Here is a 23,857-nt window from a genome sequence, read left to right as displayed (position 1 = left end):
CAATCAATTTCACATGCTGTTTTGCAAATGGAATAGACAACAGGTGGAAATTATAGGCAATTAGCAAGACACCCCCAATAAAGGAGTGGTTCTGCAGGTGGTGACCACAGACCATTTCTCAGTTCCTATGCTTCCTGGCTGATGTTTTGGTCACTTTTGAATGCTGGCGGTTGCTTTCACTCTAGTGGTAGCATGAGACGGAGTCTACAACCCACACAAGTGGCTCAGGTAGTTCAGCTCATCCAGGATGGCACATCATTGCGAGCTGTGGCAAGAAGGTTTGCTGTTACTGTCAGCGTAGTGTCCAGAGCATGAAGGTGCTACCAAGAGACAGGTCAGACCATCAGGAGACGTGGAGGAGGCCGTAGGAGGGCAACAACCCAGCAGCAGGGCCGCTACCTCCGCCTTTGTGCAAGGAGGAGCAGGAGGAGCACTGCCAGAGCCCTGCAAAATGACCTCCAGCAGGCCACAAATGTGCATGTGTCTGCTCAAACGGTCAGAAACAGACTCCCTGAGGGTATTATGAGGGCCCGACATCCACAGGTGGGGGTTGTGCTTACAGGTGGGGGTTGTTGCCAGAGAACACCAAGATTGGCAAATTCGCCACTGGCGCCCTGTGCTCTTCACAGATGAAAGCAGGTTCACACTGAGCACGTGACAGACGTGACAGAGTCTGGAGACGCCGTGGAGAACGTTCTGCTGCCTGCAACATCCTCCAGCATGAACGGTTTGGCGGTGGGTCAGTCATGGTGTGGGGTGGCATTTCTTTTGGGGGCCACACAGCCCTCCATGTGCTCGCCAGAGGTAGCCTGACTGCCATTAGGTACCGAGATGAGATCCTCAGACCCCTTGTGAGACCATATTCTGGTGCAGTTGGCCTTGGGTTCCCCCTAACGCAAGACAATGCTAGACCTCATGTGGCTGGAGTGTGTCAGCAGTTCCTGCAAGAGGAAGGCAATGATGCAATGGACTGGCCCGCCCGTTCCCGAGACCTGAATCCAATTGAGCACATCTGGGACATCATGTCTCGCTCCATCCACCAACGCCACGTTGCACCACAGACTGTCCAGGAGTTGGCGGATACTTTAGTCCAGGTCTGGGAGGATATCCCTCAGGAGACCATCCGCCACCTCATCAGGAGCATGCCCAGGCGTTGTAGGGAGGTCATACAGGCACGTGGAGGCCGCACACACTACTGAGCCTCATTTTGACTTGTTTTAAGGACATTACATCAAAGTCGGATCAGCCTGTAGTGTGGTTTTCCACTTTCATTTTGAGTGTGACTCCAAATCCAGACCTCCATGGGTTGATACATTTCATTTCCATTTATTATTTTTGTGTGATTTTATTGTCACCACATTCAACTATGTAAAGAAAAAAGTATTTAATAAGAATATTTCATTCATTCAGATCTAGGATGTGTTATTTTAGTGTTCCCTTTATTTTTTTGAGCAGTGTATTTAAGATGACTGATTAGAAAGTATCATCCAACCATCGGATATCTCATTGCATCCTCATATGCCATATCTTGAAATATACAAACAGATGGATTAAAAGTAATTTTCTACTAAATAACTGTACTTCTAACAGCCAACTTTCTAACTCCTCCAATAACTTTATGTCATAACATTCACAGAAGGATTATTGAGTCATTGTTAGTTTTACACTGAAGACATGACTCTGCCGTTGTGCTGTAGAATTTGTGAATTTTGTCTCTTGTATAATAAGGGACTATCATTTGTCCCAACATCACAGGCCACAGACTTTGATACAGTCAAAAGTGTTTTAATGGGGTTTATCCCTGTGCACCTGCCAATTTAAATCCATTAAGAGACAAGTTACCAGACAAGACATATTGCTGATGCTCTTCCCATTGATAACCTGAATGAAAATTAACTTGTGGGCGGTGGTCGAGATGACGGCCTATTGGATGACGTCGTCCATCGGGATTCCCCCAAAACAGAAGACACTCTGGATTGATCACTGGAGTCAAATGTGAAGGAGGAGGTTGATCACTGGAGTCAAATGTGAAGGAGGAGGTTGATCATCATGAGTCAGATGTGAAGGAGGAGGTTGATCATCAGGAGTCAGATGTGAAGGAGGAGGTTGATCATCAGGAGTCAGATGTGAAGGAGGAGGTTGATCATCAGGAGTCAGATGCGAAGGAGGAGGTTGATCATCAGGAGTCAGATGTGAAGGAGGGGGTTGATCATCAGTGAACCCTCTATGATTGTGGCTTGGCTGGCATTTCCACTTCCAGCTTGGTCATATATTTTGATACATTGAATGTTGATATTTTGAACCTATGTTATATATTTGTACCTCCTGTTTCATGAAGTGATGTCACTGAGTACTGCCCCTATATATACAGTGCATTCGGAAAGTATTCAGACCCCTTCACTTTTTCTACATTTTGTTACGTTACAGCCTTATTCTAAAATGGATTAAATAACTTTTTCCCCCTCATCAATCTACACACAATACCCAATAATGACATGACAATACCCCACAATGACATCACAATACCCCATAATGTCATCACAATACCCCATAATGACATCACATTACCCCATAATGAAGCTTGTAGGCTTATGCCTATTTGGGCAGTGTGTGTGGCAATAGGCTTCGCTGATTATTGAGTTGCAGCTGTCAGTGAAAAGCATCTCAAATATGTGTGAAGATAATGTTTCTTGAGTATAATTTAAAATGTTGAGAAAAGGAGAAGGGGAGGGTTGTGTGGTGGTGCTGGCTTCCACCAATTCTTGCTCCTTCATTGTTTCATTGTGTGAATTGATTGAGCTTATTTAATCAATTCCCCATTACAAATGTCACCAGAAGTAAATATACCGTTACTTCCTGTTATTTAGTAGCATTCATTTCTGTTAATGCTTGTATTAATTACAGTCATTTACCGTTGTCATTCTCGGAGTGGAAACGTTCTCTGTTCAAAACCTGCTACACTTGTGAGAAACCATTTTTGGTTTATTTCAGAACCATCATTTACAAGATTCGTCCATTTTTTTCATTGTCTTTTTGTTTGGAGTTCTCCATGTGAGCAATGAGCATGTCTGGTTTCTCTGTCCTGATAATGTTGAGTGAGTGCGTGTCTGGTTTCTCTGTCCTGATAATGTTGAGGGGGCACGTGTCTGGTTCTCTGTCCTGATAATGTTGCGGGAGCGCGTGTCTGATTTCTCTGTCCTGGTAATGTTGAGGGACGCGTGTCTGGTTTCTCTGTCCTGATAATGTTGAGGGAGCTTCCACCTGAGCATAGAACTAATTGGCCTGCTCTGCTGAAATGCAGGAAAGTGGCTGTCTGGAGAGCAGGGCTGGTATCATCTGCCCTGGCTGGATCCACACCCTAGCCCGGCAGATGTGGGGAGCTGGGATGAAGCGCACCGGGCTAAGCACGCGTACTGGGGACGCCGTGCACTCCACTGCATAACACGGTGCCTGACCAGTACGACGCCCGCCACGGTAAGCACGAGGAGTTAGCTCAGGTCTTCAACCTGACTTAGCCAAACTGTTTGTGTGCCCCCACAAAAAATGTCTTGGGGCTGCCTCTCAGGCTTCCGTGCTAGCCTTGTACCCATATACCGTCTCTGTTCCTCCTGTGCTCTCTCCCCCTGCTTCCATGGCAGGGTCTTGTCCCCTGCCATTACCTCCTCCCAGGTCCAGGATGTTTTACCATCCAGTATTTCGTCCCGAGTCCTCGATTCCACAAAGCGCTGTTCCTCCTTATCACGCTGCTTGGTCCTTTTATGGTGGGTTATTCTGTCATGATTGCCGTAAAGGGGAGACCAAAGCGCAGCGGGATTAGAATACTTTCTTCTTTATTGAAGGAAGAACACGAAGAACACTAAAACAAAAACAACAAATCGAACATGACGCTATGACCAACGAGTGCAGACACAGGCAACTAGACATAGACATAGACAATAACCCACGAAATACCCAAAGAAGATGGCTGCCTAAATATGGTTCCCAATCAGAGACAACGCTAAACAGCTGCCTCTAATTGAGAACCAATCTAGGCAACCATAGACATACATAAACACCTAGATAGTAAACAACTCCATAAACCTACAAAACCCCTAGACAGTACAAAAACACATCACCCATGTCACAACCTGACCTAACCAAAACAATAAAGAAAGCAAAGAATACTAAGGTCAGCATGACATGCTCTGCATGGGTAACGCTGCTTCGAGGGTGGCTGTTGACAATGTGTTCCTGGTTCGAGCCCAGGGAGGAGCAAGGAGAGGGACGGAAGCTATACTGTTACATTGGCAATACTAAAGTACCTATAAGAACATCCAATAGTCAAAGGTTAATTAAATACAAATGGTATAGAGGGAAATATTCCTATAATTCCTATAATAACTACAACCTAAAACTTCTTACCTGGGAATATTGAAGACTCATGTTGAAAGGAACCACCAACTTTCATATGTTCTCATGTTCTGAGCAAGAAACTGAAACGTTAGCTTTCTTACATAGCACATATTGCACTTTTACTTTCTTCTCCAACACTTTGTTTTTGCATTATTTAAACCAAATTGAACATGTTTCATTATTTACTTGAGGCTAAATTGATTTTATTGATGTATTATATTAAGTTAAAATAAGTGTTCGTTCAGTATTGTTGAAATTGTCATTATTACAAATAAATAAATAACAAATTGGCCGATTAATCGGTATCGGCTTTTTTGGTCTTCCAATAATCGGTATCGGCGTTGATAAATCATAATTGGTCGAAACTTGGCCAATCGTCTTGCCCAGAAGTGGCGCGAGACCACCATTTCCTCATTAGAGCGCCGTTTCCTCGTTAGAATTCCATATCTGTCACAATTAACCAACACAAACTGAATTAAACTCTTCTTCTGGATGTATCTCAGCAAAAAGAGGGGAGAGGGAAACATCTCTACTCTGTTCAGCAATCTGCTGCTTCCTAGAAACATCTTTACTCTGTTCATCAATCAGCTGCTTCCTAGAAACATCTTTACTCTGTTCATCAATCAGCTGCTTCCTAGAAACATCTCTACTCTGTTCAGCAATCTGCTGCTTCCTAGAAACATCTTTACTCTGTTCAGCAGTCAGCTTCTTCCTAGAAACATCATTACTCTGTTCAGCAATCAGCTGCTTCCTAGACATCCAAGTGTCAACTGTAGGGATCCTCTCTTCATTGAGGTTTTACAAACTCTCACCTTTGTGGTTTTCAAAGGAGAGGTCAACTCAGGAGGTTCACTGAAATCAGGATCACCCATAAATGTCTGACAGATCGACCATGGTGGGATCGCTGACATCCTAGACTTGCTCCCGGCGACTTTCTTAGACAGAGAACATGCTGGGAACACTGTAGGGTACTTTTCTGATAAACCATCAGGTTCCTCAATTCTGGGTTCCTTACAAACGACAGGATTTGGCACAACCTTCCTCCAGCCAAATAATTTCCCAATATGAATGAGACCCCGTTCACCGGTAGGCTGGTGTCTGTCCCATATCTGGTGTCTGTCCTATATCTGTGAGATTTGTTTGAATGTCTTTAATCCCTTATTTATGTCAGTAAAGTCCTTCCACAGTTTGTATGTTACAGCCTTATTCTACGATAAATAAAAATCCTCATCAATCTATGCATAATACCCCGTAATGAAAAAGCTAAAATAGGTTTTTAGAAAAAATGTCACATTTATTCAAATAAAAAACATGTATTATTATTTATTATTATGATTTACATAGGTATTCAACCTGTTTGCTATGAGACTTGAAATTGAACTCAGGTGCATACTGTTTCCATCATCATCGTTGAGATGTTTCTACAACTTGATTAGAGTCCACCTGTGGTAAATTCATTTGATTGGACATTTGGAAAGGCACACACCTGTCTGGCTACCACAGCATTCTGAAGCATTCGTGCTTCTACACCTGCATTGCTTGCTGTTTGGGGTTTTAGGCTGGGTTCCTGTACAGCACTTTGAAATATCAGCTGATCTAAGAAGGGCTATTTAAATAAATTTGCCCAGATGCGATATGCCATCCAATCTGGTTTGCGCTTAGTGGGACTATCATTTGTTTTTCAGCAGGACAATGACCCAACACACCTTCAGGCTGTGTTAGGGCTATTTGACCAAAAAGGAGAGTGATGGAGTGCTGCATCAGATGACCTGGCCTCCACAATCACCCGACCTCAACCCAATTGAGATGGTTTGGGATGAATTGGACTAAAGAGTGACGGAAAAGCAGCCAATAAGTGCTCAGCATATGTGGGAACTCCTTCAAGACGGTTGGGAAAGTACTCCAGGTGAAGCTGGTTGAGAGAATGCCAAGAGTGTAAGAAGCTGTCATCAAGGCGAAGGGTGGCACCTTTTTCTTCTTTTTTTACAGTATTTTTATTGGAATTTCACAATTTTCACCCATATTAAGAGATACAACAACAGAGGCAAAGCACACAACTAAACAACAAACAAAAAAAACAGCACTCACTTACACATATCTACGCATATATATATATATATATATATATATATATATATATATATATATATATATATATATATATACAGTGCCTTGCGAAAGTATTCGGCCCCCTTGAACTTTGCGACCTTTTGCCACATTTCAGGCTTCAAACATAAAGATATAAAACTGTATTTTTTTGTGAAGAATCAACAACAAGTGGGACACAATCATGAAGTGGAATGACATTTATTGGATATTTCAAACTTTTTTAACAAATCAAAAACTGAAAAATTGGGCGTGCAAAATTATTCAGCCCCTTTACTTTCAGTGCAGCAAACTCTCTCTAGAAGTTCAGTGAGGATCTCTGAATGATCCAATGTTGACCTAAATGACTAAAGATGATAAATACAATCCACCTGTGTGTAATCAAGTCTCCGTATAAATGCACCTGCACTGTGATAGTCTCAGAGGTCCGTTAAAAGCGCAGAGAGCATCATGAAGAACAAGGAACACACCAGGCAGGTCCGAGATACTGTTGTGAAGAAGTTTAAAGCCGGATTTGGATACAAAAAGATTTCCCAAGCTTTAAACATCCCAAGGAGCACTGTGCAAGCGATAATATTGAAATGGAAGGAGTATCAGACCACTGCAAATCTACCAAGACCTGGCCGTCCCTCTAAACTTTCAGCTCATACAAGGAGAAGACTGATCAGAGATGCAGCCAAGAGGCCCATGATCACTCTGGATGAACTGCAGAGATCTACAGCTGAGGTGGGAGACTCTGTCCATAGGACAACAATTAGCCGTATATTGCACAAATCTGGCCTTTATGGAAGAGTGGCAAGAAGAAAGCCATTTCTTAAAGATATCCATAAAAAGTGTTGTTTAAAGTTTGCCACAAGCCACCTGGGAGACACACCAAACATGTGGAAGAAGGTGCTCTGGTCAGATGAAACCAAAATTGAACTTTTTGGCAACAATGCAAAATGTTATGTTTGGCGTAAAAGCAACACAGCTGAACACACCATCCCCACTGTCAAACATGGTGGTGGCAGCATCATGGTTTGGGCCTGCTTTTCTTCAGCAGGGACAGGGAAGATGGTTAAAATTGATGGGAAGATGGATGGAGCCAAATACAGGACCATTCTGGAAGAAAACCTGATGGAGTCTGCAAAAGACCTGAGACTGGGACGGAGATTTGTCTTCCAACAAGACAATGATCCAAAACATAAAGCAAAATCTACAATGGAATGGTTCAAAAATTAACATATCCAGGTGTTAGAATGGCCAAGTCAAAGTCCAGACCTGAATCCAATCGAGAATCTGTGGAAAGAACTGAAAACTGCTGTTCACAAATGCTCTCCATCCAACCTCACTGAGCTTGAGCTGTTTTGCAAGGAGGAATGGGAAAAAATGTCAGTCTCTCGATGTGCAAAACTGATAGAGACATACCCCAAGCGACTTACAGCTGTAATCGCAGCAAAAGGTGGCGCTACAAAGTATTAACTTAAGGGGGCTGAATAATTTTGCACGCCCAGTTTTTCAGTTTTTGATTTGTTAAAAAAGTTTGAAATATCCAATAAATGTCGTTCCACTTCATGATTGTGTCCCACTTGTTGTTGATTCTTCACAAAAAAATACAGTTTTATATCTTTATGTTTGAAGCCTGAAATGTGGCAAAAGGTCGCAAAGTTCAAGGGGGCCGAATACTTTCGCAAGGCACTGTATATATATATATATACACACATACACACACACACATACATATACATACACTCATGCATATACACATATATACGCGTACGCACACACACACATACATACATACCACACACACCCATACATACGTACACCATTTTCCTCTTCCCGCTCGGTGCTTTTCTCACCCCATCCCCATCATTGCGTCTCTCAATACATACATTTTAAACAAACTTACGAACAGAAATTAAACAAAAAAGCTCAGTTTAAACCAAGAGGTTAGGTTCCACACATGGAACGTACAGTGTAGTTCTGAAATACATAGATCCCCGCCATTCTAAGATAATCCTTGCAGCATAATAGCTGATACCTCAGGTTCTAGGTAATTTAGATAAGGTTCCCATACTTTGTAGAACTGGTCTGTTTTAGAATGCAATGTACATGTCAGATATTCCAGAGGCACCCATTCAAATAGTATCTTATGCCAATCTTGAATAGAAGGAACCTTATCACTAATCCACTGTAAAAGGATGTTTTTCCTCGCTGCGAAGGTAAGGATGTTGTAAAGCCTCCTTTTACCCACAGAAGTAACATGCCTACTAGGGAGACCTAACAGTAAAGAAACTGGGTCCAATTCTAGATCAACCCCTAGGATCTTTTCAATTTCTTGCAGAACACCAGACCAGTATCTTTGTATTTTGGTGCATGACCATAAACAATGTGTTAGGGTGCCTGTATCAGTTTTGCATTTAAGACACTGAGGGGAAGAGGAAGTGGGGCTAAAAGCATGTCTGCGATTTGGGGATATATGCAATCTGTGTATTATTCTTAATTGGATTGCTCTGGTACGATTACATATAGATGTTGTTTTTGCATATCTCCAAATGTCCTCCCACATCTCTTCGTCAATAGTAGCAGACAATTCTTTCTCCCACACTTGTTTCACCCTCTGTGTGTTGACAGCAGAAAAGGACCTTAAAGTATCATAAAACAGACTTACAGACATTTTCCTTTGTGGGAAAAAAAGCATTCTTTCAATGACAGACACATCAGGGTTACCAATTAAGGTGGTGCTCTTCAGAATATAATGTCTTACTTGTAGGAAGCGGAAAAAGTCCTGCTTTGAGAGTCGATATTTCTCGACCATCTGCTCAAATGACAATAAAATCTTATCAGCAAATAAGTCATTTAGCCTGCGTATGCCCTTATTAAGCCAAAAGTTAAAGCCAGCATCCAGCAATCCTGGACTGAAATCTGGGTTGTTAAGAATTGGGGTAAGAGCAGAGGCTAGTTTGGACCTTCCCAGGAAGCGTTGAACTGACCTCCATACTTTGAGTGTGTTAAGTGTAACGGGATTATTGCAGTGATCTTCTACAGACTTGAAACTTCTGAAAAATAAAAGATCCTGTAAGGGGTATTTTGAAAGAGAAGTCTCAATGTCTAACCAAATAGAGGAAGAGGAGTCATAATTTGTGATCCAGTCAGAAATATAACAAAGGTGGGCACACCATTGATAGAACCTGATATTGGGCAGGTCCAAGCCGCCCATAGAACTTGGCAGCTGCAATATTGCCATCTTGAGTCTTGGCTTGCGTTTACTCCATATAAAGGAACTTAGCCATCCATTTACATCCTTTATTACCTTATTGGAGAGTAATACCGGGATCATTTGGATTGGGTAAAGTAGTCTAGGTAAAATGGTCATTTTCAAGAGGGATATTCTACCCAACCAAGAAATCGGGAGAGAGTTCCAACGCTCCAGATCCTGTCTTATTGTATCAAACAAGGGAACAATATTGGCTTTGTACATTTGCTGGAATTTAGGAGTTACAAATATACCCAGATACCTGAAACCTGAGGGAGACCATTTAAAAGGGAAGGTGGGAGAAGTATTAGGTACAGAGTGTAGGCTACCAAGTGGCATAGCCTCTGACTTAGTTAGGTTAATCTTGTAGCCTGAGAATTCGCTGAATAATTCAATAATATTAATAAGAGATGTAATTGAAGTCTCGGGACTAGAGATGAATATCAGGACATCATCAGCATACAAGCTTATTTTATGGTGAACATCACCAATGAGCAGCCCCTGTATAGCAGGCTGATGGCCTCGGCCAGTGGTTCCATAACGAGTGCAAAGAGGAGAGGGGATAAAGGACAGCCCCGTCTGGTACCTCTGTGTATAGAGAAGCTATTTGACCTTAGCCCATTAGTAAGGACAGCAGCCTGAGGATCATCATATAACACTTTCACCCATTTTATAAAGCTGTCCCCTAGACCAAATTGATTTAGAGCAAATAATAGGTAAGACCACTCCACACGATCACATGCTTTCTCAGCATCTAGGGAGAGCACAAGACCATCCATAGCACTTTGTTGGTAGGCTTGAATTACATTAAGAAGCCGCCTGACATTGTTGCATGACTTACGGCCCTTAATGAAGCCAGTTTGGTCTCCTTTCACAATTAGTGGCAGTGAGTCCTCTAATCTTGTGGCTATAATTTTAGAAAGCAATTTTCGATCCACATTCAGAAGGGAAATTGGTCTGTACGAGGAACAAGACTCTGGACATTTTCCCTTTTTGAGAATAAGTGAAATGTTGGCTTCTCTCAGCGTTTGAGGGAGCTGGTCATTTGAAAATGAGTGGTTAAACATATCACGCAGTGGCTCAAGGATCAGGCCATGGAACTCTTTATAGAACTCACTACAAAACCCGTCTGGTCCTGGGGCCTTACCATTTTGCAGATTCTTAATTGCGAACATTATCTCTTCCTTGGTAATAGGGGCATTAAGGAGAGACCTCTGTTCTTCAGAGATAGTAGGGAGCTCAATCTTACAAAATAAGTTCTCCATTAATTTGGGTGCATCCTTTGGCAGTTCTGAGGCATAAAGGTTTGTATTACATTTCTTAAATGAGTCACTTATCAATTTATTTTCATATAAATGATTACCATCAGAATCAGTAATAGTAGCAATTGACTGAGAGTCAGCTCTCTTTTTAGCTAGGTATGCCAAGTACTTCCTGGCTTATTGCCATGTTCATATAGCTTTTGCCTGACAAATCAAATTTTCTTTTCAGCGTTCTGTGTTAGGAGAGAGTCTAACGTTGATCTAATGACTGATATTTCCTTTAATAGGGCAGGACTGGGAGTTTTAATGTAGTCCTTCTCTTTAGTTCCTAATTCACCCTCTAACAGTTTTTGCTTTTCACGCTTTTTCCGTCTCTTAGTAGCTGGGTATGACATAATCAGACCCCTGGTATACGCTTTACAGGTCTCCCAAAGGATCGAGGAGTTATCTGTTGATTGAGAGTTAATAGAGAAAAATGCTTTAAACTCTGTAATAAAATATGATGTGAATGTATGGTCTTTAAGAATGGTTGTATTCAACCTCCAATGTCTTGACCGATTGAATGCGCCGTTGAGTTTTATGTCCAGGATCACCTCAGCATGATCAGATATGACTATGCTTCCTATCCTAGTGAATAAAACAGACTGCAAAGACGTCCTGGGCATAAAAAAGTAATCTATTCTAGTCTGACATCCATGAGGTGCAGAGAAAAAAGTGAACTCTCTGTTGGAGGGATGAAAAGCTCTCCAGACATCCACATACCCCAGATCATCACAAATAGCTTGAAGTGACTTAGCTTGAGTAGAGCGTGAAGCTATACCGCTGGGAAACTTATCAATAAGGGGGTTCAACAAGCAGTTGAAATCTCCTACAACCACTGCTGTGTCCGAGTTTAATTCTGAAAAATCTAGAAATACCCTAGTAAGGAAATCAGGGGGGTGAGCAGGGGGGGGGGGGGGGTGTAACGTTCTGAGTGTAGTGGGTGAGAAGTCAGGCGCAGGAAGCAGAGAGTTCAGGGGAGTGCTATTTTAATGCACAACAACGGCGAACATAAGCCAACCCCACGAAAACACAGGGCGTAATACAAAACAAACGCACCAAACAGGGGCGCTTAAACTGTACAGAAAAAACCCACGAAATGGGAAAGCACGTAACTCACAGATGTGCACACAAGTTTACACAACACAGAAGGTCACAATAATAAATAGTGCACAAGAAACCAGGCGGATAAGGCTGACTAATAAAGCCTCACTAATTATACACAACTCAAAACAGGTGCACTCAATAAACATATAAGGAGGGGGAGGAAATAATCAGTGGCAGCTAGTAGGCCGGCGACGATGACCGCCGAGCGCCACCCGAGCGGGAAGGGGAGCCACCTTCGGTCGGAGTCGTGACAGGGGAAGTAAATATTCATTATGGAAATGTTCTGCCCTTGTAAAGTACCATTAATTATAACAAAGCAACCAAATATATCTTTCACACAATTCAAGACCTTAAGTGGTAAGTTATTTTTCACCAGAATTGCCACACCTCTACTTCTGGATGTAAATGATGAGAAAAACACTTGACCGGGTTTGGTCAACCCCTTGTTGTAATTTCAGGTGCTCCTTATCATCCAAATTCGTTTTTTGCAACAGGGCAATATCAATATTTTCATTTTTTTTTAAAAGACAGTACCTTCTTCCTTTTAATGGGTTTATGGCTCCCTCTAATGTTCCATGTACATACACGCAGTCCGTTACCTGCCATTGTATCTTGACCATTCAATATCCAGACTGGATCCTACTGTAAAAGTGGGGTGGTACCTTTTTCCATGTGTTGAACTCTCCTCCATCTCACTGAGCATAAACAAACGATATGAACCCTGAACTCGAACTACACTAAACCCAAAAATTAAACATGTAAAGATCCAAAAGGGGGTTTTCCCACTAGCTAACATGCAGGGGATTTCAACTCTCCAATGTAGACTCTTAATTAAGTCCGCATTGCCGCTCAATAGCCTCATCCTTTATATTTATGAAAAATAAAATCATTAGAAGAAGATTGAGGCTCTTCCACCTAAAACCAAGCCTGGGCACCAATATGGATTCACACATATCTCAGCCTGAGCTATAGTGGCTATTACTTTAGCAAGAAAAATAATAAAGATACGAATATTACTGAGCCGGAGTACGTGAGGACTCACACCACTGTTTCATGATCAGATTCAACCAAAAATAAACAAAGTTATCCAATGCTGCGGAGGTGCAGCTTAAAGTTATTTACCCGAGAGAGTCAATAAACGCAGCAGCCTCTTCAGGTGTGTAGAGCTTTTTAGGCGATCCGTTTACCATAATCTTCAATGTGGCCGGGTACAACAGTGCGTAGTCCATCTTCATTCTCCTGAGTCGAGCCTTCGCCTCATCAAACGCTTTGCGTCTTCGTACAACCGCAGTGGAATAATCATTGAAGAATGAGACCTTTGGACTTTTATGTTGACCACCATCAGAGCCGATGTTTCTAGCCGCGTCCATGACGCGCTGCTTGTCGGTGAAGTTGTGGAACTTTATAACCACCGGCCGTGGGCGTTAGTTGGGACCGGGTATCGGTGCTTGAGAGCGATGGGCTCTGTCCAGCTTCACACGACCAGCCTTAGTGTCCATTTGTAGGTAGCCAGGGATCCATTCCTCAAAGAATTTTACTGAACGTGTCCCTTCAGAATTTTCCGGGAGTCCCACAACACGAATATTGCATCTGCGTCCTCGATTATCCAAGTCGTCAATGTGCTCCGCCATTTCGCGCACCTGTTTCTCAAGTGCTTTTATCTTAGCGTCCATAGATGTAGTTGAAGTTTCCACTGCAGCAATTCTTCCTTCCGTCTCAACAACACGTTTCACAACCCTCTGTAGTTCAGCTGAATGGCCTGCTATTGCTTCCAAGACCGTTCTTATCTTAACATCGATCACTTTAGTAATGTTATCAGTCATCTTTTGAAACACCAGGTCCATTGTGCCTGGATCCGCAATGGTGTTAGCTTCACTAACGTTAGCTAGCTCCTCATGCACATCCACAGGGTGGTGGTTTTGGTCGACTTCTTAGTAGTTCTGTTGGGCATGTTGTCGGAGATTTTTGCAAAATAGCCGTCAAGACTCATTTTAGGATAACTTATTTAGCCAATTCTACCACTTTTTCAAGCTAGGAGATTAATGTAAAAATATAAATTTACGAATGCCACGGGCGCTCGCTGAAACACAGTGTTCTCTCTACGGCGCCATTTTGTCCCCCCAGGTGGCACCTTTGAAGAATCTAAAATATATTTTGATTTGTTTACCACTTTTTTTGGTTACTACATGATTCTATATGTGTTTTCATAGTTTTGAAGATTATTCTACAATGTAGAAAATAATAAAAAATAAAGACAAACCCTGGAATGAGTAGGTGTGTCCAAACTTTTAACTGGTACTGTATATCTCATAAATGTTTTTACATTCAGTTACAAAATGTCACTTTCTGACCACTTCTTCCATAGTCAAACATGTAAGGAAAGATTGTTTTTTTAATCAAAAGGGATGCTGTCAAAAATATATTGAATTCAAATGGATTTACACAGCCTACAAAGCACTACATCCACTCTGTGATGACCAGTTCTGCTCTTTTATTGAGGGATGTAGTCTAGATTAAACCTCATAGGAAGACAGTTTTATCATGTGGAGGTTTCATTCAGGTCTCTGTTGAACTAGATACTCCGTTTGTCTTTGGCAGGAGAGAGACCAGACTCTCGCTATGACAGCAGGAAGAGTCATTTTGGGGAACCAGACCCAGAGACGCCCAAACCAGCGAGACAACACCACTGCTCCCACTGTGAAAAAAATATTTTCTGGGTCAGGGGACTTAAAAGTTCATGAGAGGACACACACACAGGAGAAAAGCCTTTCCAATGCTCCCAGTGTGAAAAGAGTCTTGTTCAGTTAGGAAGCCTGAAGGAGCATGAGTGGATGCACACAGGAGAAAAGCCGTATCACTGTTCCCAGTGTGGAATGCGTTTTACTCAGAGGGAGCACCTAAAAGAGCACGAGAGAATACACACAGGAGAAAAGCGTTACCACTGCTCCTAGTGTAAAAATAGGTTTTCACGAATAGGGGACCTAAAAGCTCATGAAAGTACACACACAGGATTAAAGCCATACTACTGCTTCCAATGTGAAAAGAGATTTTTCCGATCAGGGGACCTAAAAGCTCATGAGAGGACACACACAGGAGAAAAGCCTTTTCAATGCCCCCAGTGTAAAAATAGTTTTACTGTGTTAGCTAATCTGAAAAGGCATGAGAGAATACACACAGGAGAAAATCCTTATCACTGTTCCCACTGTGGAATGAGTTTTATTCAGTTAGCGAGCCTGAAGGCGCATGAGTGGACACACACAGAAGAAAAGCCTTTCCAGTGTTCCCATTGTAGAAAGAGTTTTACCGTGTTAGCTACCCTGAAAAGGCATGAGAGAAAACACACAGACGAAAAGCCGGGCACCGATGACGTGGCTGTCGATTTAAGGCAGCCGCCTACACCTCTCCGATTCAGAGGGGTTGGGTTAAATGCGGGAGACACATTTCAGTTGAATGCATTCAGTTGTACAAATGACTAGGTATCCCCCTTTGCCTATAGAGCTCTGCTATAAACATGAGAGAAAGATTAGATTTTATGTTCTGCATTATTATTATTATTATGGCGGCCACCAAGTTAAGAAATTATGGTATGTTCTGAAAACTGACTTCAAGTTTTTGAGGAATCTAGTCTCTCAGGAAGACAGTTTTATTTTATGGAGGTTTAATTCAGTTCTCTTCTTAGTATTTAACTAAATACTCTGTCTTTGGTATGAGAGGGACCAGACTTATCACTGTTCCCACTTTGGAATGAGTTTTATTCAGCCTGAAGGAGCACGAGTGGACAAACATATGAGAGAAGCCTTACCACTGCTCCCAGGGTAAAAGCTAATGAGAGGACACACACAGGATAAAAGCCTTTCCAATACTCCCAGTGTGTAAAGAGTTTTGTCTGGTTAAGGAGCTTGAAGGAGCATAAGAAGACACACATCAAAAAAGCCCTAACACTGCTCTCTTTCTGTGTGGAAGGACATTTTCCCAATCACAGAACCTGAAATCACATGAGAAAATAAAGGCGTTGTGTTCTGACTTATATTTTCTGACTGAGAATTTGTGTTTTTGTTTATGCCACGTGAAATCATATTGTTTATGATTATACCTGTCTATATAAGGTCCCACAGTTGACAATGCCCGTCAGAGCAAACACCAAGCAATGATTGTCCATATTGATCCCCGAGACAGGATTGTGTCGAGTCACAGATCTGGGGAAGGGTACCAAAAAATGTCTTCAGCATTGAAGGTCCCCAAGAACACAGTCGTCACCATCATTCTAGAATGGAAGAAGTTTGGAACCACCAAGACTCTTCCTAGAGCTGGCTGGCCGCGCGCCAAACTGAGAAATGGGGGTAGAAGGTTCTTGGTCAGGGAGGTGACCAAGAACCCGATGGTCACTCTGACAGAGCTCCAGAGTTCCTCTGTGGAGATGGGAGAACCTTCCAGAAGGACAACCATCTCTGCAGTACTCCACCAATCAGACCTTTATAGTAGAGTGGCCACTCTTCAGTAATAACCACTATTCAGTAATAACAACAGGACAGCCCGCTTGGAACCAAAAGGCACCTAAAGACTGAACTCTTTGGCCTGAATGCCAAGCGTCTTGCCTGGCGTAAAGCATGGTGGTGGCAGCATCATGCTGAGGGGATGTTTTTCAGCGGCAGGGACTGGGAGACTAATCAGAATCGAGGGAAAGATGAACGGAGCAAAGTACAGAGAAAACCTTGATGAAAACCTGCTACAGAGAACTCAGGACCTCAGACTGGGATAACGGTTCACCTACCAACAGTACAACGACCTTAAGCCCACAGCCAAGACAACGGCGGAGTTGCTTCGGGACAAGTCTCTGAATAACCTTGAGTGGCCCAGCCAGAGCCCGGACTTGAACCCGATCGAACATCTCTAGAGAGACCTGAAAATAGCTGTGCAGTGACGCTCCCCATCCAACCTGACAGAGCTTGAGAGGATCTGCAGAGAAGAATGGGAGAAACTCCCCAAATACAGGTGTGCCAAGCTTGTAGCGTCATACACAAGAAGACTCAAGGCTGTAATCGCTGCCAAAGGTGTTTCAACAAAATACAAAGAGTCTTATGTAAATATGATTTTTCAGTTTATTTTAATAAATTAGCAAAAAAAATCTAAAAACGTGTTAAGGGGTATTGTGTGTGGATTGATGAGTAATTTTTATCCATTTAAGAATAAGGCTGACATGGTAATGTAACAAAATGTAGCCAAATTGAAGGGGTTTGAATACTTTCTGAATTAGGGGGTATTGTGTGTAGATTGATGAGTATTTTTTTTATCCATTTAAGAATAAGGCTGACAGTGTAACGTAACAAAATGTAGCCAAATTGAAGGGGTTTGAATACTTTCTGAATGCACTGCGGGAGCAGTATAGACCTAGTCTTTTCATTATATACATCTACATGATGTATTGTTACACCATGTAGGAGCAGTATAGACCTAGTCTGTTCATTATATACATCTACATGATGTATTGTTACACCATGTATGAGCAGTATAGACCTAGTCTGTTCATTATATACATCTACATGATGTATTGTTACGCCATGGGGCAGCAATATGGAGGAATGTGGGGGAACAAATTGTTGACACCCTTGATAAAGATGAGATAAACGACTCTATAAAATAAAGAATTCAAATACTGAGCTATATTGTATGTAAAAAAAATAAAGGGAAATTATATTATTTTACACGAATACAATTGCTCAGAGAAAAATATATAGTTTAACATGTAATTCTCAAAAGGTAGGGGTCTGAATTATTGCCACCCATGTTTTCAATACTCCAGCGCCCTCCCCCCAGGAGGATAATGACACTGAAATGTTTTATGAGATTAGAGAACACATTGGGTGGGATCTTAGACCATTCCTCCATACAGAATCTCTCCAGGTCCTTGATTTATTTAGTCTGCACTTATGTACTGCCCTGTTCAATTCAAACCACAGGTTTTCAATGGAGTTCAAGTCTGACAACTGAGATGGCCATTGAAAATGTTGAGTTTGTGCCCAATTAACCATTTCTTCCTGGATGTTGATGTGTCTTGCTGGAAGATCCACGTATGGCCAAGTTTCAGCCTCCTAGCAGATAGGTAACCAGGTTTTGGGCTAAAATATTTTTGCTAATCTTTATCAAGGTTATCAACAACTAGGTGCTTATTTTGATATCTAGTTATTTGACTGAATCAGAAATACAGATGTGGAGTAGATGTAGAGTTTGTTTTAAATTCTCATAAAAACTCTGAACTAATCAAACAACACGTGTTGCTCTTTGTACGTGTAGATATAATATTCATATTTAATGGAGAGGAAAAAAACGTTTCCCTAAACTGCTTTATAATATTATAATTTATTGAAGGAAAAGAAAAAGGTTTTCCTACCCAACTGCGTTTACTCCCTCCAGACAGCAGATGGCGATATGTGTTTTTCAGGCGAAGTTTCTACTGTGACGTATAATCTAGTGGAACGCTTCTTCAACAACTGCAGCCACCTCCGTAGCTCGCTGGACAACGAAGTCGGAACATTCAAGTTCTTCAGACAATTTCGTGGTTTATTTGCCACTATGCTTTAAACACACGTATGTGTAAACAACTAGCTACCTCATTTAATTTAATATTTACGTTATAAGTCTAGCTAGCTGGCTGGTTAAGTTAGCACTAGTCTAGTCGCTAATGCTAACAAGCTATTATCCCCGACCATGAGTTCACTAAGCTACTCTCCTCCTGTTAAAGAAGAGGATGTCTGCTGGACGGAGAAGGAAGCTCTCGTCAAGGAGGAGGAGGAAGAGAAGGATGTTACAATACAAAAACAAGTAGAGGGTGAGGCTGTTACAGTGAAAGAAGAAGTGAAAGCCGTTACAGTGAAAGAAGAGGAAGACTCGTTCAGAGTGAAAGAGGAGGAGGATGTTACAGTAAAAGAAGAGGAGGAAGAGAAAGAGGAGGATGTTACAGTAAAAGAAGAGGAGGAAGAGAATGACGCCTTCAGAGTGAAAGAGGAGGAGGAAGATGCCGTTTTGGGAGTGGAGGATGAAGAGGGGGAGATTACTGTCACATTGGAGGAGGACGAAGAAGAGAAGACTGGAGAACTGATTAACACCAGTAAATACAGTGAGTACTATCATAACAGGGGCATTGATCTGATTAACACCAGTAAATACAGTGAGTACTATCTTAATAGGGGCACAAACTCTGCTGTTGTTGAACTAATGTGTGATTTTTAAAAGAGCATTCTACACTTGAATATGTTTTTGTACTGTCTGAATTGTTTATGATGTCCTCCAATGATTTGAACTTTTCCTGTTGAAACGTGATATATAAATACAGTAAAGTATAAACACACTAAAGGGAAACAAATAAATGTTTTGAGCAAAATATATATTTTTTTAGACAACTGGAAACTAGAAGGAGTGAGTGATGTCAGGCCTTAAAGGAGTTTGCTTGATGGGAAGTTGTGATGTCATCCAATAGGTGACTGATCTTCATGTGAATATTCATGATTATTTTTTTTAATCCTTCCCTTTCTGGCAAGTTGGTTGTTGATCATTGCTAGAAAGCCATTTTCTAGTCTTGCTATAGACTTTCAAGACAAGTTAAATCCAAACTGTTACTTCGCCACTCAGGAACATTCAATGTCATCTTGGTAAGCTCCTCCAGTGTAGATTTGGCCTTGTAGTTTAGGTTGTTTTTGTTTTCCTACAGTTTTTTTGTATTCAGATGTCTGAAATGTACTCTACCTACGTAACATTTAGTGTCTCCTTAAATTACGCTGAGAAAACAGTTTTCACGGTCACAGAAATCCTGAATAATTTCAGATTTTGCACTACTCAATGGTTCTAACCGAGAGTCACCTTAACTTTATTGACAAAACCCAAATGGATACTGTCATTAACGTGGTTCTATAAGAATTAGACATTCTTAATACTGTAGCTATTTTGTTACAGTCACATGTTTAACTATCATCAAGTGAATCAGGAAATCATTTTCTGACTGACAGTGAAATGACAAACGTCACGACATGCAACAACAACCAAAGTGCTTCTTCATTCATTACTCTGGTAAAGACAGTTATGCCGTGCTCCATGTTGGATCCAACATCCCTAACAAATTGATGTTTATAATGTTATTGTCTGCTTGATTTACTGTCGGGTCTCGTTTGTCGGTTTGGACACAGAGATACTTTCCTCATAATCCATAACTGTTCCTTGATGGATAGGCTATTGTACAACACACAGAGCTATTTTCCTTTATTCAGGACATTTAGAATGACAACACATTACAGAGTAGCCTAGTGGGATTATTAACAAAATTATCTGGTGATCAGGTTATGAAATGTCATGACAAAGACATTTTAGTTTCCATGTTTCACCTGAAATATTAAATTATTTATAGTCAGAGGTCTATGTTATTGTTAGGGTGACTTTATGGGTACTAGAGTAGGTCTATGTTGTTGTTAGGGGAAGTTATGGGTCCTACAGTAGGTCTATGTTATTGTTAGCTGAAGTTATGGGTCCTACAGTAGGTCTATGTTATTGTTAGCTGAAGTTATGGGTCCTACAGTAGGTCTGTATTATTGCTAGGTAAAGTTATGGGTCCTACAGTAGGTCTATGTTATTGTTAGCTGAAGTTATGGGTCCTACAGTAGGTCTATGGCAGGTAATCCCAAACTGGAATATGCCGTCAGGGGTACTCCAAGTAATAATGTGATTCACATTTTTTTTAAATCTGCAAATTATACATTTTCTTCACATTTTCAAACAGTCAATTTATATTTTCCAACGTGGCTTTACATTTGGGTGAGGTTTTTTTTATCACGCGAGTAGCCTCGTTTCATTGCCAAAAATACAATTAAACCATCTAGTGTTCAACGAAATAGCAACACAATGTCAAATACAGGTAGCTTAGTCAAATAATTAACTTCCAATCACATTAACCGTTACTCTCTCGCGGGAATTCCACTAATATATGTAGCCAAACGTAGCTGCTGCTCATGTTGGTATCTGTACTGATGGCGCAGGGAGACATAGTAGAGTGGTAACGCACGTGCAAGCAGTTGCTCCCGATGCCACTTGGGTACACTGCAGCATCTACCAACAGCCTCTTGCTGCCAAGGGAATGACTGACAGCTTGGAAAATGTTTTGGACACTACAGTGAAAATTGTTAACTTTGTTAAAGCAAGGCCCCTGAACTCTCGTGTATTTTCTGCACTATGCAATGATATGGGCAGCAACCATGTAACGCTTTTACAACATACAGAAGTGCGCTGGTTATCAAGGGGCAAAGTATTTTTAAACTGAGAGACGAGCTTAACGTTTTCTTTACTGACCATAATTTTCACTTGTTTGACCGCTTGCATGATGACAAGTTTCTCACATGACTGGGCTATCTGGGTGGTGTTTTTTCTCGCCTGAATGATCTGAATCTAGGATTACTGGGACTCTCCGCAACTATGTTCAATGTGCGGGACAAAATTGAGGCTATGATTAAGAAGTTGGAGCTGTTCTCTGTCTGCATTACCAAGGACAACACACATGTCTTTCCATCATTGTATGATTTTTTTGTGTGCAAATGAACTGGAGCTTACGGACAATGTCAAATGTGATATAGCGAAGCACCTGAGTTGGGTGCGCAATTACGCAGGTACTTTCCCGAAACGGATGACACAAACAACTGTTATCCCTTTCATGCCCTGCCTCCAGTCCACTTACCGATATCTTAACAAGAGAACCTCTTCGAAATTGCAACAAGCGGTTCTGTGAAAATGTTATTTAATCAGAAGGATTGGGCTGCGCTCAGAGTATCCTGCTTTGGCAATCTATGTGAGAGTGGATTCTCGGCCCTCACTAGCATGAAACTAACTACAGGCACAGACTGTGTGTGGAAAATGATTTAAGACAGAGACTCTCCAATTACAACCCAACATTGCAGAGTTATGTGCATCCTTTCAAGCACACCCTTCTCATTAACCTGTGGTGAGTTATTCACAATTTTCAATGAACAAAGGTTTTATTTGTAAGATGGCATAAAGAGCAAAATGATTGATTTATATTATTATTTGTGCCCTGGTCCTCTGTCAACTGTCAAATAATTTAACAGATGTCAATTGTTGTACAACTTCATGGGTACGCTCTGGGCATCACCTTTTACCTCAAATAAACAGTGGCTTTCTGCTGTTGTGGGCCTTTAATCATCTGTCTGACTTTGTCATTCACACAGGAGAGAGACATGACTATCGTGGATCCTCTGGGGAGCCTCAACAACATCATGAAGCTGACGAGGCAGAGAAGACTCTCTCCCGATCAGAACTCCTCAAGAAACACCAGCAGAAACCCACAGGGAAGAAATCTATCTACTGCTCTGACTGTGGGAAACATTGCAAATCTTCATCAAAACTTAAAATACACCAGCGAGTACACACAGGAGAGAAACCTTATAGTTGTGATCAGTGTGGCAAGAGTTTTACTAAGTCAAACAACCTGGTATCACACCAGAGAACACACACAGGAGAGCAGCCATATAGCTGTAAGCAATGTGGGAGGAGTTTTTCTCAGTCAAACAGCCTGGATAGACACCAAAGAACACACACAGGAGAGAAGCCTTATAGCTGTGATCAATGTGGGAAGAGTTTTACTCGGTCAAGCTCCCTGAAATTACACCAGAAACTTCACACAAGAGAGCAGTCATATTGCTGAGAGCAATGTGACAAGAGATACTCTCATTCAAGTGGTCTGATTAAACATCAGAAAATGCATGCAGGAGATCCACAGAGTGTGGAATGATCTCCAACACCAGACCTGGGTAGTAGAACACAGATTGTGGAATGATCTCCAACACCAGACCTGGGTAGTAGAACACAGAGTGTAGAATGACCAACACCAGACCTATATACATCAAATCACATTTTATTTGTCACATACACTTGTTTAGCAGATGTTATTGCGGGTGTAGCAAAATGCTTGTGTTTCTAGCTCCAACAGTCCAGTAATATCTAACAATACACACAATCTAAAGAATGGAATTAAGAATATATAAATATTTGGACGAGTGATGTCAGAGCGGCATAGACTAAGATACAGTAGAATAGGATAGAATACAGTATGTACATATGAGATGAGTAATGCATAGACTAAGGTACAGTAGAATAGGATAGAATACAGTATATACATATGAGATGAGTAATGCCAGATGTGTAAACCTTATTAAAGTGACTAGTGTTCCATTCCTTAAAGTGGCCAATGATTTCAAGTCTGTATGTAGGCAGCAGCCTCTCTGTGTTAGTGACGGCTATTTAACATTCTGATGGCCTTGAGATTGAAAAACAGCTTCTGTCTCTCGGGCCCATCTTTAGTAGACCTGTACTGACCTTGCCTTCTGGATGATAGCGGGGTGAACAGGCAGTAGCTCAGGTAATAACAAAGAACAAATGTGTGTGCCTGAGGGGAAATTAACTTTTATACAGCCAAAAGGGGTGAGAAATTACACCAATATCAGTGGACAATTTGCACTAATGTAAATTAACATAGATGATGGAACATATTCCCTTTTGCTGACGTGATGAACCACTAAGGGGACATAAATATGTACTATCTAAACCATGTGTGACCTCTCACCTCTCTGGCTGTAGAAGTGTTCTTCCTAACCAGTACCTCAACAGCTCTCTGACTGAGCTCCACCCTCACTCGGTCTTTAGAGGAGAGGAAGGCTGAGGA

At 41.5% G+C, this 23,857-nt stretch overlaps 1 protein-coding gene across 1 annotated transcript; it reads left to right on the top strand.

The window, feature by feature from the left end:
* Positions 1 to 18,606: 18,606 nt before the first annotated feature.
* On the top strand, positions 18,607 to 23,370 carry LOC139364500 (zinc finger protein 22-like). Its single transcript, XM_071101288.1, has 2 exons — positions 18,607 to 19,258; positions 22,365 to 23,370. The coding sequence occupies exons 1-2, from the start codon at positions 18,850 to 18,852 to the stop codon at positions 22,838 to 22,840; spliced, it is 885 nt and encodes a 294-aa protein (XP_070957389.1). The 5' UTR covers positions 18,607 to 18,849; the 3' UTR covers positions 22,841 to 23,370.
* The last annotated feature ends 487 nt before the right edge of the window (positions 23,371 to 23,857 follow it).

Source organism: Oncorhynchus clarkii, chromosome 13 (assembly GCF_045791955.1).
Source record: "Oncorhynchus clarkii lewisi isolate Uvic-CL-2024 chromosome 13, UVic_Ocla_1.0, whole genome shotgun sequence".
Classification (NCBI taxonomy): domain Eukaryota; kingdom Metazoa; phylum Chordata; class Actinopteri; order Salmoniformes; family Salmonidae; genus Oncorhynchus; species Oncorhynchus clarkii.
The sequence above is the reverse complement of the archived record's forward strand: the minus strand, read 5'-3'. Positions and strand labels throughout refer to the sequence as shown.